Source organism: Chiloscyllium plagiosum, unplaced genomic scaffold (assembly GCF_037043375.1).
Source record: "Chiloscyllium plagiosum isolate Xiang-an unplaced genomic scaffold, Cpla_swu_hap1 HiC_scaffold_29, whole genome shotgun sequence".
In the NCBI taxonomy this organism is placed as follows: Eukaryota; Metazoa; Chordata; class Chondrichthyes; order Orectolobiformes; family Hemiscylliidae; genus Chiloscyllium; species Chiloscyllium plagiosum.
In genome coordinates this window covers 21,799,193-21,815,405 of record NW_028270167.1, presented here as the reverse complement: position 1 = coordinate 21,815,405, position 16,213 = coordinate 21,799,193, and the positions used below count along the sequence as shown (strand labels likewise).

General features: G+C 37.9%; 1 protein-coding gene across 2 annotated transcripts in view; it reads right to left on the bottom strand.

Annotated features, from left to right (window-relative positions):
• Window positions 1-16,213, bottom strand: part of ncapd3 (non-SMC condensin II complex, subunit D3) — an 82,527-nt gene that overhangs the window by 18,994 nt on the left and 47,320 nt on the right. For both annotated transcript variants that reach the window (XM_043676756.2, XM_043676759.2), the window contains 11 exons: window positions 15,959-16,179; window positions 12,586-12,777; window positions 11,389-11,483; window positions 10,776-10,891; window positions 9,594-9,701; window positions 8,020-8,134; window positions 6,110-6,205; window positions 5,187-5,425; window positions 3,780-3,859; window positions 2,986-3,123; window positions 200-333 (listed from right to left, as the gene is read on the bottom strand). In XM_043676756.2, the coding sequence (XP_043532691.2) occupies window positions 200-333; window positions 2,986-3,123; window positions 3,780-3,859; window positions 5,187-5,425; window positions 6,110-6,205; window positions 8,020-8,134; window positions 9,594-9,701; window positions 10,776-10,891; window positions 11,389-11,483; window positions 12,586-12,777; window positions 15,959-16,179 (1,534 nt within the window). The remainder of the gene's footprint in view (window positions 1-199; window positions 334-2,985; window positions 3,124-3,779; window positions 3,860-5,186; window positions 5,426-6,109; window positions 6,206-8,019; window positions 8,135-9,593; window positions 9,702-10,775; window positions 10,892-11,388; window positions 11,484-12,585; window positions 12,778-15,958; window positions 16,180-16,213) is intronic.

Here is a 16,213-nt window from a genome sequence, read left to right as displayed (position 1 = left end):
GTACAAACAAAACTCCCCCGTTCTCGGGGAAAAAAAACACACAAGTGGTCACCTGAACACCAAAATCAAGGTCATACTAGATAAGGTTTTGCCATTTGAACCCTCAAATTAGAATCAAAAAGTGAAAGTCATAAAGTATTCTCTCTATTAAACCTTAGAGTTACACGAAAACCTCCAGGTAAAAGAGACAAATTCATACCTAGAATACTTTGTGCAATTTTATTTGTAATGCTGAAGCGTTGCTCATCTGTGAAATGTTCCAACAGAAATTTGTAAACAGTCATTCGCTTTTCTCGATTTTTATCTCCCTTTAAGGAAAACAGTTTCTTCTCTCTATCAAGGGAAGACAGTTGAACATGAATTGTATTACTCGAGGACAATGCTAAATACAAGTTAGTTTCAATAAAGTATTGTTCCTATTTTAATAAGCTGTCATTTTAAAAATTACTGTAGATTTTCACAGAAATGTTAAGTTCCTAACTTTTAGCCAAAAATAAAGAGTGGTGTGTGAGAAACAGACACATGCAGAACTAGTATTTGAAGTTTTGAAATTCTGTTTCTCACTAGTGGTTTACATTAGTTCATCAGCTGACCAGAGGGCTGCCAGGTTGAAGACTCTTGCCATCAACTCCTCCTTCCAAAACCAGCTCCTCTATCTCAAGATTTTCTTCCATAAATCCAGTAAACACTCCAAATTTGTCTTACCTACAATTCCTTTTTTGCATGTTTCAGGACAATGATTCAGATAGATCCAGAAAGAAACCAAGAGTCCATTCTGGTGCATAGAGTCAGAGACGTACAGCATGGAAACAGACCCTTCAGTCCAACCCGTCCATGCCAACCAGATATCCCAACCCAATCTAGTCCCACCTGCCAGCAACCGGCCCATTTCCCTCCAAACCCTTCCTATTCATATACCCATCCAAATGAGTCTTAAATGTTGCAATTGTACCAGCCTCCACCACTTTCTCTGGCAGCTCGTTCCATACACATACCACCCTCTGCATGAAAAAGTTGCCCCTTAGGTCTCTTTTATATCTTTGCCCTCTCACCCTAAACCTATGTCCTCTAGTTCTGGATTCCCCGACCCCTGGGAAAAGACTTTGCCTATTTATCCTATCCATGCCCCTCATAATTTTGTAAACCTCTATAAGGTCACCCCTCAGCCTCCAAAGCTCCAGGGAAAACAGCCCCAGCCTGTTCAGCCTCTCCCTGTAGCTCAGATCCTCCAACCCTGGCAACATGCTTGTAAATCTTTTCTGAACCCTTTCAACTTTCACAACATCTTTCCAATAGGAAGGAGACCAGAATTGCATGCAATATTCCAACAGTGGCCTAACCAATGTCCTGTACAGCCGCAACATGACCTCCCAACTCCTATACTCAATACTCTGACCGATAAAGGAAGCATACCAAATGCCTTCTTCACTATCCTATCTACCTGCGACTCCGCTTTCAAGGAGCTATGAACCTGTACTCCAAGGTCTCTTTGTTCACCAACACTCCCTAGGAACTTACCATTAAGTGGATAGGTCCTGCTAAGATTTACTTTCCCAAAAAGCAGCACCTCGCATTTATCTGAATTAAACTCCATCTGCCACTTCTCAGCCCATGGGCCCATCTGTTGTAATCTGAGGTAACCCTCTTCGCTGTCCACTACACCTCCAATTTTGGTGTCATCTGCAAACTTACTAACTGTACCTCTTATGCTCGCTTCCAAATCATTTATACAAATGACAAAAAGCAGAGGGCCCAGCATCGTTTCCAGTCTGAAAAACAACCCTCCACCACCACCCTCTGTCTTCTACCTTTGAGCCAATTCTGTGTCCAAATGGCTAGTTCTCCCTGTATTCCATGAGATCTAATCTTACTAATCAGTCTTCCATGGGGAACCTTGGCGAATGCCTTACTGCTGAAGTCCATATAGATCATATCTACCACTCTGCCCTCATCAATCCTCTTTGTTACTTCTTCAAAAACCTCAATCAAGTTTGTGAGACATGATTTCCCACGCACAAAGCAATGTTGACTATCCCGAATCAGTCCTTGCCTTTCCAAATACATGTACATCCTGTCCCTCAGGATTCCCTCCAACAACTTGCCCATCACCAAGGCTCACCAGTCTATAGTTCCCTGGCTTGTCTTTATCACCCTTCTTAAACAGTGGCACCACGTTTGCCAACCTCCAGTCTTCCGGCACCTCACCTGTGACTATCGATGATACAAATATCTCAGCAAGAGACCCAGTAATCACTTCTCTAGCTTCCTACAGAGTTCTCGGGTACACCTGATCAGGTCCTGGGGATTTATCCACTTTTAACCGTTTCAAGACATCCAGCACTTCCTCCTCTGTAATCTGGTCATTTTGCAAGATGTCACCATCTATTTCCCTACAGTCTATATCTTCCATATGGGCCACATGCCTGACTTTCCTGTTTGAACTTTTATTCTTGGACGTCTGTCCAGGCAATATAGATATTTATTCCAATCTCTAATCTGCTTCTCAGATGCTCTCAATTCTCTCAGCTGCTATATAATAATTTGTCTGCTCTCATCTCAAAAACTTTAAATTTGAACTAGACTGTGCATCTGTTATTCCTTCTTGATGCAGTTGTCACATTAATAGGGCAGGATTGGTGGGAACACTGAAGCAGTGAAGGTTTAACCTTCACATGTGCACAAAAAGATCAACAGCTCCCTAATTCAAGCAAAGAGTTTGACTTTAGTTACAAACAAATGGCACGTAGAAAGTGTTTGGAGTACTTTTTAAGTCACATTCATGAGATTGACTACTAATATAAAGTGTATATTTAATAAACATTACAGAAAACACAATTACTTGGAAGAGAGGACAAGGTCATATGTTTATAGTTCAGTGTTAAAATATCAGTAATTAACAGAAGTATCTTTTGGGTAGATATTAGGAAGGCTTTCATGCAAAAGCTTCAAATAATTAATCACCATCTAGAAGTAATGATTACATACCGCTCAGTTTGAGGAAATTTGTTGTACTTTTCATGTTTTTCATAACCATTGAAGTGCAAAATGCATTCAATAAAATGTTGAGAGAACATAACAGGGTTTCTTTTCAATAGCAGGTAGACTAAACAAAATTCTGCAAATCTGAAATAAAACAAAAATCAGTTCTACATATTTTCAATTTTACATATATTCAGTTTCCAGAATGAAATGTAATGTGCTGGGGTGGGGTCAGAAGATGAAAACGGGAGATTCAAGAAGTTACATTCAACTTGCGCCAATGTTGGTTCACTTCTGGTGATGCAGAGTCGGCCTTGATGGAATCCAAATGAAACGGAGGATTGGAAGCAGAGTGCCTCACATTAGTCCATCACCCTGCCCCACTCCCTCCCTCGCTCTGTAATCATCTTCAACCCTGCAAGCTTCCAAGATTTTGCACTCCTCATCTTTGGACTCTTGAATCAGTCACTCTAGTATTAGCAACACTTCTTTAAACCTCTCCATTTTCTTCTTTCAGCTAGCCTATATTTCAAAACCTTACCAAATTTGGGTTACATACCCTACTGTCTCCATGCGTGGTTTAGTGTCAAATCTGTCTGATAACACACTTAGAATATTTACTCCATTAAAGACACAACATACATACTAGCTATTGTTGAAAGAGTTTCTTTTAAGCGTATCACTTAAGTGCTTTTTAAGCACTCGATACTTGCAGCATGCAACCCTTACAAAATTCTAACATTTGACGATTTAACAAATATTGACTCTGACAAAGTTCTTGGGAAAAAAAAGCCAATTACCTCCGAATACTTTCATCGGAGTCCACCAGAACACTCACAAATCTGAAGAAAAGTGAACCCTTCCACTTTATAAACTCTTCCTGTAAAGAGAAAACAAATACATTTTATGGAATTCTTTACTTGTCTATATTTTAATGAATGAAAATAATTTGGTTTTGTTGATTAATTTTGCAAAGTTTCTGCTTAAGCTGCATTTCCATTGCAAAGATCTTAAAGATGACTTCAGTTGGTACTACAAAAACTGTAGCCTACGAATCAACAGGAATTTGTGGGGCTTGGTCCAACGATTATATCCAGTACTATGTTACCAAGCCAGCTCCAAAAGGAAGCAGAGGTGAAAATTCACAATAATCGCTGAAATTCAAGGATATTTTATGGAAAGGGTACAATGAAGTTATTCTTCACTTTCACAAATTTAAATTGTTACAAAATCTGTTGTCTTGGGAATACTGTACATTTATTTTATAGATGAGAAGGATTAATGTTAATAACTCTGAAGATGTCAAAATAGTTAATGCAAATCAGGAAACGGTCAAACTTATTATTCTTCAAATAATTGGAAATCAATGCTTTAGCACTGCTAACATTTAATAGTACATTTTCATAAATATATAAACGCACACTGAATTTTTGGGTGTTCCAAAGAAGGGTAACCAGACCCAAAACATCAATTCTGCTTTCTCTCCACAGATGCTGCTAGGCCAGCTTGGTTTATCCAGCAATTTCTGTTTGTGTGTCAATTTATGGGAAATCAGTTCTCAAAAGTTAACATTCAAGTACATTTCATTCCAGGAAGCATTACAATTCGTTCAATACCACTTCAGTTTTATAATAATAGGGTAAGCACTGCTGCCTCACAACACTAGGGACCTGGGCTCGATTCCAGCCTCCGTGGAGTTTGCATATTCTCCCCATGTCTGTATGGGTTTACTTCAGATGCTCTGGTTTCCTCCCACAGTGCAAAAGGTGTACAGGTTAGGTGGATTGGCCATGCTAAATTACCCAGTATCCAGGGATGTGCAAACTAGCCATTGGAAATGCAGGTTTACAGGGATAGGGTAACGGTGTGGGACACTCTTCAGAAAGTTGGTGTTGACTTGATGGGCTGAATGGCCTGCTTCCATACTGTAGGGATTCTATGATTTTAAACGTCTACAAATTACGAAGTGAAGTCTACGTCGAGATTAGGAAGACAAGAAAAAAGCAAACTATTGTAATTCACATACTTTTATTTGATCTTATATAGAGTCATAGAGATGTACAGCATGGAAACAGACCCTTCAGTCCAACCCGTCCATACCGACCAGATATCCCAACCCAATCTAGTCCCACCTGCCAGCACCTGGCCCATATCCCTCCAAACCCTTCCTATTCATATACCTATATAATAGAATGAAAACTTTTTACCTGGAGTAAATTGGTCAGCATAACCAGAGTCTGTTTGCGAATAAAGGGATCATCATCTTTTAAGCAAACAGCAATATTAGGAATATATCGATCAACCATTGAAGTATATCGCATACAGAGGTCACACATGATGATGATGACATTATTGCGAACTGCTACATTTTCGCACACCTCTAACTCGCGTGCAAGAGCAGCGACGCATTTCTTTGCTAAGTCTTCATGTTGTAGGCACAATTTACCTTTATAAAGTAAAACAAGGCGAAATGTAGTTAGTATAAAACATGTACAATGAAGTCTGACATACAGTTGCTCCGACCTTTTATACGCAAGGTACGTACTGATGTGTGCAAGCATTCACATGCTCTGTTTGAAACATTGGTAATCTAGCCACGGTTAGTTCCTGTTGAGATCCACAAACACATCCCAAACTTAAACTGAACAGAGATCTATCATGTTCACATGGTCAACTTTCAATCCATAAAATACAAATTTTGTTAAGCAGCAGAAAATCTAACCTGATCTTAAATTCAATTTAAGCAAGTGTAGCATGCTTAAAAGGATATAATTCTATTAATTTCTGTGCAAACACCACAATTGTGTGCTTTTGGCGGGAAATCGCTGATGTGGACAAGCACAATGTTTGATCACTTATTTCTAAAATGAAACTAATCCCACTGATTTACACCAGCTTCTAAAAGTTGTCATAAGTTAGAACAGCATGCAGTAAAGGAAAATAGATGAAATAAATTCATGGCTTTGATGTTCAATCTTAGCTAAATGTCAACAATGGCACAATTATTTGATTTCAACATCTTAGAGGGAAGAAAAAAACCAAAATGACAAATGACAGAATACCTGATACTGTTGACTACACAGCCATTCCTGTTGGAAATGTACACACAATTATGCTGAAATTATCTTACCAAGAGTAAAAAATGCATGTGCTCGGACAACAGAAGGCATAACAGGAGATCCTGAAAACTGAGAGAGGGGCTGTGAAGCTGGAACATCGTCACCATCTGAAACATTTGAAGAATAAAATACAATTCAGGAATTTTACTTGCTCACTGAACACAAGTGACCTTGAATAATTGTTCAAAAAGTTTAACAAATCAAAAAGGTCATCTTTTCCACATAACAGCTTTGCTACTTATGGCAGGCTTACGTCCAACTCCAGGAATGTGGTTAGATGCTAAAGTTGTCTCTCAATTAAATATTTAATATAGCAGAAAACCAAGGAACTTTGTGGTACTTATTTCCTGTCCACCATATTACAAATACCTGTATCACAGTTCGAAAAGAATAAAGAAGGGAATCTTTTAAAATGTACTAAGTTTCCTGAATCAAACAACCTTACATGATATAGAAAATCAGAAGTCTAGAGATTACAGTTTTATCAATAACCTCATTATTCTTCTTAAAAATTACCAAGAGTACAAAATACACAATATCAAATACCTACCCAACATGAGAAATCATACTTTTAAAAAAAAGCGAAGAACAAAAAGAAATTGGTCTTAAATTTAGAACATCAGAATTATACACACAAACTTGTTTCAACTGGCACCTTATTAACAGGCAGTCTTTATAAAAAATAGGATCCTCAAATACCACAAGTTTACTGTATTATCAATCTGTCTATGATGTTGGAGTAGTCAAGTGAGAAAGTTCTCTCCCGTAAGTTATAAATAAGGGGAGGTTGCAGTACCATTTAACTGATTTAGTAAAATGTAGTATAAAGTTGTATGTAGCTCCTGCATTAGGTTTCTTTTAGTGTACAGTTTTACATGGATTGTGTGGACCTCTTGATCAACCAGAATATTTGATCAATCAGCACACTCCTGGTCCCAAATGTGCTGGTTAATAAATATTTTGCTGCATTGTATTATGTTTTTATATAGTCATGTAATATTCAAAATATTGATGTATAACATCTTAAGAAGTTCATAAGTAACATATTGCAGCCCAGTTCTCTCTCTGATGTAGAGTATGATACTATAGGCCAGAGACAGAATAGCAGCTGACCACCAAGTTTCAAGGAATATTCTAAGAACAGCATAGTAAGGTTTGAAATACGAATATCATTTCTAGGTATATCTAATAAACCTGTTCAGAGATGTTATTTCACTCCTCTGGAGCAGGTGGGACTTGAACCTAGCCCACACAGCCAAGAGGTACTGACACTACCACTGCATCACGGATTATGAATTCGACTTCTTCATAACACCATTCACTAAATTCATTGGCTTAGCTTTCAGACTTTTCATTGATAATGCTATTTATTTGCTGCCTCCCTGAAGTTGAGAAAATCCGAGAGGTGCATGTGTCATAATCTGCAAATTGAAATTTTTTTGAGGGCCATTTAGGTTTACCAGCTTGATATGGTTAACTGGATATTGATCAAGACAAACTGCAAATGACTGTAGTGGTGCAGTTGTAGGTGTCCTTATCTCTGAGCCAGGAGGCCTGAGTTCCCATGTGTAAGAACATTTCTGAACAGCGATTAGAAAATATCTAAGAGGAGGCAAATTGTGTTACAAGCTTTAGGCTCAGCTGTGAAGCTGCACAGGTTGGACATTTCAGAATAAAACTTCAACATTTTTGAAAATAACATCTAGTGTAAGGTTGCAAAAACTTGTCAACAGAACCAACATTTTCTGCAGATAAAAGAAATACTCTGATGAAAATTAATCAGCTCAAAACATTAACTGTTTCTTCCTGCACAGATACTGCTTGTGCTTTTATAACAAAACTAATGTGTGTCATGGATCAACTTCACAATGTTATTCTGCATATTGGGATTTTCAGAATTAAAACAAGTGAGCATCATCACCTGGGTCTAAGCTGGAAGGGGTAGCAAGAAATGACTGAACAAGCATGAAGATGCGCTTCTCCACTTTTCCAGGGCACAATTGTGCTACTTCACCAAGCGTAAAAAGATGTTTTATCTGAGGAAACATAAGATTTCTCCCTGAAAAACTTAGCAAATCCTGATGGCAAAGAAAACAGCAATACATCTCTCATTGGATTCCAGGTATCAACAACCAAATATATTAAATAACATCCTTTGGAAAAACTGTTTAGTTCCTAACTTGATTAGGAAGAATAGAATGAAAATCTATATATTACACAATTCTTTTCTTTATTTGTTCACCGGATGAGGACATTGCTGGCTAGGCAGCATTTGTTGCTCAACCCTAATTGCCCAGAATGAAGTTAAGTGTCAACTACATTGGTGTGGGTCTGAAGTCACATGTAGGCCACACCAGGAAAGGATGGCAGTTTCCTTAGCTAAAAAGGACATTAGTGAACCAGATGGGTTTTTTTTCAACAATCAACAATGGATTTATACAATTCATATTCCACCATGACAGGATTTGAACCCAGTTCCCCAGAACATTATCTGGGTCTCTGGTTTAACAGTCCAGTGATAATATCAGTTGGCCATTGCCTTCTCTGATATATACGTCTCACACACACACACACACACACACACACACACACACAAAACTTTAAAACATATAGGATCAAGCATAACTGCACAATGCTCTTTTATTACATCACATCTTCAAAAATAATACTTAAAAGATTTAAATTTTCTTTCAAGATGTACAAAAATGTGCATTTACAACCAAAGAATCTTGTTGCAGAGAAGGAAGCCATTGAGTTGATCAAGCTGGCTTGTTAATAGCTATCTAATTTAAACCCACAGCTCAGCTTTGATCCCCATTAGCCTTCTAAATTAGTCTTAATTTATTTTTCAATTACTTTTTGAAAGTCGCGATAAAATTTGATTCCATCAAATTTTCTGATAGTGTATGCCAAATCTTGATTAGCTCTGAAAGTAATTTCTCCTAATCTCCCACCTAGTTCTTTTGTCAAGCATTATAAATCAGTGATCTTTGGTTACTAACCTATTTGCTCACACAAGCAGTTCTTCCCTACTTGCTCTATCAAACACAATTTTTCATTGTTCAAAGCACAATATTAACATTTTATTAATCCATTTTAGACTTTTCATTGTATGGCAGCATAACAATTTTACGCACTCACTTTAACTCTTAAAAATCAGTGAAATTGAGTTGTTAAAAAACAAAGAAAATTTCAAATGTTCTCTTTCATCCTTTAAATACCTATCAACTTCTTTTACTAATGTTTGCTTCATGATTTGAATTTTCATCAGTTATTAATAAGTAATAATGATCTGGGTCAAGTCATTCCTCATTACAATTTATTTCAATGTGATAAACATATCCTCCTGTCTCTACTGTGGCCTTCATTAAGGTTGAGATTTTGTAAATATTGCTATAATTACAGTTATTACTTTGGCAAGCATAAAAATGTACAGTCAACCCATTCAATTTTTACAGCAGTTATAGAATTTAAAAGATTTGGATTGTCACTTACCATCATATTTTCATCTGCATTTTCAACACCACCATCTTCAAGAACAATACTAGAGATGTAAGACTCACATGCGAAGATCAGTTTTCCACACACTTGATCAAGTAGGACCTAGTACAGAAGCACTGCATCACTTTGTGCACTACTGCGAAGCTTTACTCTAACTAAAACCTCCTTCGTGCATCACAACTTACAGTAGTTAATGAATTTTAGTTCAAATACCTCCCAATGTGAGTAATAGGAAAATTAAGACTGAGAAGTAGAAGTATCAGAAGAGATATTAAGTATGACCATGATTTCCTACACATCATTCTATAACTGGGTATCCTCTGTATGATTATTACTGATTTTTAAAAAAGTAGTGTTCAATCTGCTCTGAAACCTATTTCCTAATGTTTAAAAAAAAAACATCATTATCAAGAATAGCATTGACTACCTAGTCTCAATTATCCTTGAACTAATTGGTTTGCTACGATGTTTAAAAGAAAATTTTAAGTAAAATCATATTTCTGTGGATCTGGAGTCCTATGTCGGTCATAGCAAGTAAGGACAGCAGAGTTCTCTCTGTAAAAGCACATTAATGAAACAATGGTTCCCTCAAGCCCACCAAATAAAATGAAAATGGCTGAATAATTGTCATTAATTAAGCTTAAACTCCTGACTTTATTGAATTCAAATTTCACCATCTGCCACATCTTATAACTAAACTATAAAATTGACATCAACACTGTGCAACTGCCTCTCTGCAGATATTTAATATCAGGATAATTCTAAAATGTTTCCCATAGACAATCTGATTTTCTAAGATTCCCCAGTTACTGAGCTTTCAATTTTGTAATCTCTTCAAGGAAGTGAAGGAAGTTACTTTACATAAAACAAGACAGAATAAAAACAACCTTTGACCATTATCAGGCATTTCCAGAAATAGAATTTGTGGAAGTATGCGAACTGGTTATTCATCTACTTGTGGCAGAATCATACTTGAAACAAGAAGGAAGAGTACATGAAATAAAAAAGATGATTTGAAGAGTCAGCAGCTTAGAAACATTTCTCCAAAATCAATTACAAAATTGCTATAACTCTGGAGGTTTGTTTTCATTTTTCTTTTGTAGAGTTTATACACAAAGAGGTGTCTTTAGACAAGTGGAGGTTTGCTTATTTTTCATGATATCAATGCAAACACACCTGTGTGTCCTTGGGTGTCTCACACTGAGCCTGACAGAGCTTATACAAGGTTTCAACTGCAGGGCTTATGATTTCTGGGGGAGAACAGAATGCATTTATCCAATTCTGGACCTCATCTGTTTAAAGAAAAATACATAATTAGCAACATCATAATTTTATAAATAGGCTTGTTAAGTAGGGATTAGAGAGTGACCAAAGCGAAAAAAGGTATTATACTTTCCTTGCAATGAAGAATCATGTAACTACAGGCACATTTTATTATCTGTAGCAAAATGCAAATTATTCTTGATCACTTCAAATGGTAAGAATGAAGAGACTCCAAGTGGGTCGGAATGTTAGCTGTCCCTTTGCTTACCTTCTGTCGTTATCAACACTTTGGACCAATGGTATTTGCATTAAATCACAAAATATGACCTCAACATTCAGTGCAAATCACACATCTAACACAAGATAAAACCCATAATAAAACTAGAACGTTAACTTTGCTACGTTATGTACATGCGAAGTGAAGGAAAAAACTACAGCAGTTTATCGCAAGCCACTTTCTAACGCAACTTGCATTTCCCCAAGTGCTTAAATAAAAAGATCTGAAATGTTATTCCACACCACTTACCTATCAATTTAGACCTAGTTGCATCAGACAAATGCTGAGCAATGTTTCCAATGACATTCAGAATGTGGCTTGTGCTACTGTCTATATTCTTCGACCTGTAAATATAAAGGAAACAATGTCATAAGACTACAAACAGGAACAAGACAAGGCCATTTGATCTCTCAAGCCTGCTCACCATTCAACAAAGACATGGCTGATCATTCCCAGAGCTTATTTCTTCTTTCATGCCATTTTTGCATAGCCCTCAATTGTCTGATGTTTAAAACAAAAACTACCTCGTGACTTTTTAAACACACGTGACCTAGTGTCCATAAGCTTTCTGGGGTACAGAATTCCATTTCATTTCAGTTCTAACAGAGTGTCCTCTTATTCTGTAACATTGTCCTCCAGTTCAGTGCTCACCCACAAATCAAAGAATCTTATCAATATCTGCGCAGTCAAGGTTCTGCAAAATCTTATGTTTCAATAAGACTAATTCTTCTAAACTTTGACAAATAAAAGGTCTAACCAGTTTAGCTATCCTTGATAAGTTAATCCTTTCATCCCAGGAATCAACCTAGTGAATTGCTTTGGAAATACCTCCAATGCAAAATCTTTTAAGTATAGGGAACAATGGTGCACCCTCACCAACACCTTGGAGATCCACACAGCATCATGTTTTCATTGTAGGTTGTATTTCATACAATTAATCCTTCTTCTAAAAATATACAGGCAAGTCATATACTTACCTTAAACAAGCATTAGCATTGTTTGATACTAAAGGTCATCATATCGTAAATTACATACTAAAGTTTTACCCTGAAGATCTTCCAAAAAAAAAACACCATAGAACAAATTCCAAATAAAATGTTCTTCAAATTATGGAGTAGGGGAATTAATTATATTCACAAAAGAACATTCACTATACATTAGAATGCAGCACCCAACCACACAGATGCTATTTAATAACTTTTGCCAAATCAATAGACCTAAATGCCCCTGATAAAAACTATACAGTTGTGACTTCAAAGTTGAATCATAATACGTAATACTTTCCAGCCTTATTGAAATGAATATATACAGTAGATAGTATCGGAGGAGCTGGAATAACATGAAAGCTTTTGAAAAGCGGAACAGCCATATTAGGTTCATGCTTTTTTTTCAACTTGCATTGATGCGGTACAAGAGCATTCCATTGCAAATTCATACAATACAAACCTGTAAACATTATCCCAAGAAATTATAATCTTGTCATAATTCAACTTTGGAGATGATCCTGCAACTTTAGAAAGTAACATCCAGGCAGCAGGAGCATGCTCAGCCTCAGTATGGGAGATCAGGGATTTTATGAACGTCGAATCGAATAGATTTTGACGAGACCACAAAAGGAAAGCTTTGGTGAGATAACGACTATGGAAAGAGAACAAAGTCAATTTCATACCACTGGTATTTGTACTATTAGCAGAAAAAAAGGATGATTCAATATCAACATTATTGGAAACACTCCTGAAAAATTCTCTTTCTCCTCTTTCCCAACTTCTAATAAAAGCCTACTAAAAATTCAGATTGTGATTATCCTCGACTACCGTTGTATTACATAAATAGATTTTGTGGGTTTGGAGAAGATTTGTAGCTCAAGTTGAGGTTCTGGATGTAGGTTTGCGCAGAGCTGGAAGTTTCATTTTCAGACATTTCATGATCATACTCAGCAGCATCATCAGTGAGCCTCTGGTGAAGCACTGGTGTTGGTGATCCACTTTCTATTTATGTGTTTAGCTTGCCTTGGGTTGGTAATGTCATTTCCTGTTCTTTTTCTCAGACGGTGGTAAATGGGGTCCTGTTTGTTGAGAGTTCTGGCTGGAATACCATGCTTCTAGGAATTCTGGTACGTGTCTCTGTTTGTCTTGTCCTGGGATAGTTGTGTTGTCCTAGTCAAAGTGGTGTCCTTCCTCATCAATAAGGATACTAGTGAGAGTGGCTAGTTGATGTTCATGTCCAATATAGAATTTGTTACAATTCTTGCAAGGTATTTTGTAATTGACATTAGTTTTGCTTGTTGCTTCTGTATGGTCTTTCAAGTTCATTAGCTGCCGTTTTAGTGTGTTGGTGGGTTTTTGGGCTACCATGATGCCAAGAGGTCTGAGTAGTCTGGCAATCATTTCAGAGTCATTGGAGTGTGGCTAGGGTTTCTAAACGCATTTTATCTGCTTGTTTGGGATTGTTGCTGAGAAATCGGCAGATGTGTTCATTGTGTACCCATTCTTTTTGAATATGCTGTATAGGTGTCTATTGTCTGTACGGACAACAAGCAAAACTAATGTCGTTTAAAAAATACCTTGCAAAACTGTAACAAACACTACATTGGAGAAACAGGCAGAAAATGAGTCACCAGGTTACGTGAACATCAACTAGCCACAAAAAGACATGACCAACTCTCACTAGTATCCTGTTATACAGACAAGGAAGGACACTACGTTGACTGGGACGACGCAGCCATCCTCGGACAAGCCAAACAGAGACACGCATGAGAATTCTTAGAAGCATGACATTTCAACTGGAACTCTACCAACACACACACAGTGACTCGGACCCCATTTATCCTCTGAGAAAAAGAACAGGAAATGACATCACCACAAGAAATGACAACAACCACCCAAGGTAACCTAAACACAAATAGAAAGCAGGTCACAAACACCAGTGCTTCATCAGAGGCTCACTGATGATGTTATCTAGTATAGTGACGCAACAACTGAAAAAGAACATTCCAGCTCAGCGAGCAAACTTACACCCATAGAAAAATTTGTTAAAGAATCTCTTGCTTCATTTCAGCCATCTAATTTGCAATTTGATCATAGCTTTTGACATCAAAACACAAGTTTAAAGAAAATGCTACAAGGTTTGACTAGAAGTGCCAAGGACAAGGTCAGATAGATCAAATCGTAAAGAAGAAAATGTTTCCAGTAGGAAGGAACACTCAGTTTCAAGTAATGATGTTGTGAAACTTGAAAGGGTTCAGAAAATATTGTCAGGCTTGGAGGGTTTGAGCTGCAGGGACAGGTTGAATAGGCTGGGGCGATTTTCCCTGGAGGCTGAAGAGTGACCTTATAGGAGGTTTATAAAGTCATGAGGGGCATGGATAGGGTAAATAGACAAGGTCTTTTCCCTGGGATGGGGGGAGTCCAGAACCAGAGAGGACATAAGTTCCGGGTGGGATGGGAAAGAAATAAAAGGAACCCAAGAGGCAACATTTTCATACAGAGGCTGGTGTGTGTATGGAATGAGCTGTCAGAGGAAATGGTGGAGGCTGTACAATTACAGTATTAAACAGGCATCTGGATGGGTATATGAATAGGAAGGGTTGAGGGGGATATGGACCAGGTGTTGGCAAATGGGACTGGATTAAGTTAGGATATCTGGTTGGCATGGACGACTTAGATTGAAGGGTCTGGAATGGAATTCAGTAAGGTGTTTGAAAACGTTCCCCACGGCAGGCTATTGCACAAAATATGGAGGCATGGGATTGAGGGTGATTTAACAGTTTGGATCAGAAGTTTGCTAGCTGAAAGAAGACAGGGGGTGGTGGTTGATGGAAAATGTTCATCCTGGAGTTCAGTTACTAGTGGTATACTGCAAGGCTCTGTTTTGGGTCCACTGTTGTTTGCCATTTTTATAAATGATCTGGATAAGGATATAGAAGGATGGGTCAGTAAATTTGCAGATGACATTAAGGTCAGTGGAGTTATGGATAGCGCTGAAAGATGTTGTAGGTTACAGAAGGATATAGATGAGATGTAGAGTTGGGCTGTGAGGTGGCAAATGGAATTCAATGGGGAAAAGTGTGAGGTGATTCACTTTGGAAGGAGCAATAGGAATGCAGAAAACTGGGCTAATGGGAAGATTCTTGGTCGTGTAGATGAGCAGAGAGATCTTGGTGTCCATGTACTTAGATCCCTGAAAGTTGCCACCCAAGTTGATAGAATTGTTAAGGAGGCATATGGTGTAATAGCTTTTATTGGTAGAGGGATTGAGTTTCGGAGCCATGAGGTCATGCTGCAGCTATACAAAACTCTGGCGTGGCCGCACTTGGAGTATTGCATACAGTTCTGGTCACACATTATATGAAGGATGTGGAAGCTTTAGAAAGGGTTCAGAGGAGATTTACTAGAATGTTGCCTGTTATGGAGGGAAGATCTTATGAGGAAAGGCTGAGGGACTTGAGGTAGTTTTCATTAGACAGAAGGCTGAGAGGTGACTTAGTCAAGACATGCAAGATAAACAGAGTGTTAGATAGGATGGACAGTGAGAGCCTTTTTCCTCGGATGGTGATGGCTAGCATGAGAGGACATAGCTTTAAGTTGAGGGGTGATAGATATAGGACAGATGTCAGAGAAAGTTTATTTACTCAGTAGTAGGGGTATGGAACGCACTGCCTGTAACAGTAGTAGACCCACCAACTTTAAGGACATTTAAAAATAGTTATTGGATAGACATATGGATGAAAATGGAATAGCATAGGTTAGATGGGCTTCTATTCCACAGGTCAGCATAACAGAGGGTCGAAGGGCTGGTACTGCACTGCAATGTTCTATACCTTAGCTCTTGATTTTCAAGTGCAAGATATCCCAAAATATCCCAGGTCAATCTCTGATATTTGTCTTCTTCACTAAAATGTCTGTAATCCTTGATTTGTTGTATTATCACTTGATTCAGACACTCCAATGCTTTTTCCTGCACTGCACTCTCCGAATCAATTACAACAGGGATGACTCCATTCATCCATGCCTTTTGCAGTACAGAGTTACTGGGCTGAGCCTGCAAGGAATATATGGAAAACAATGAGCATGTC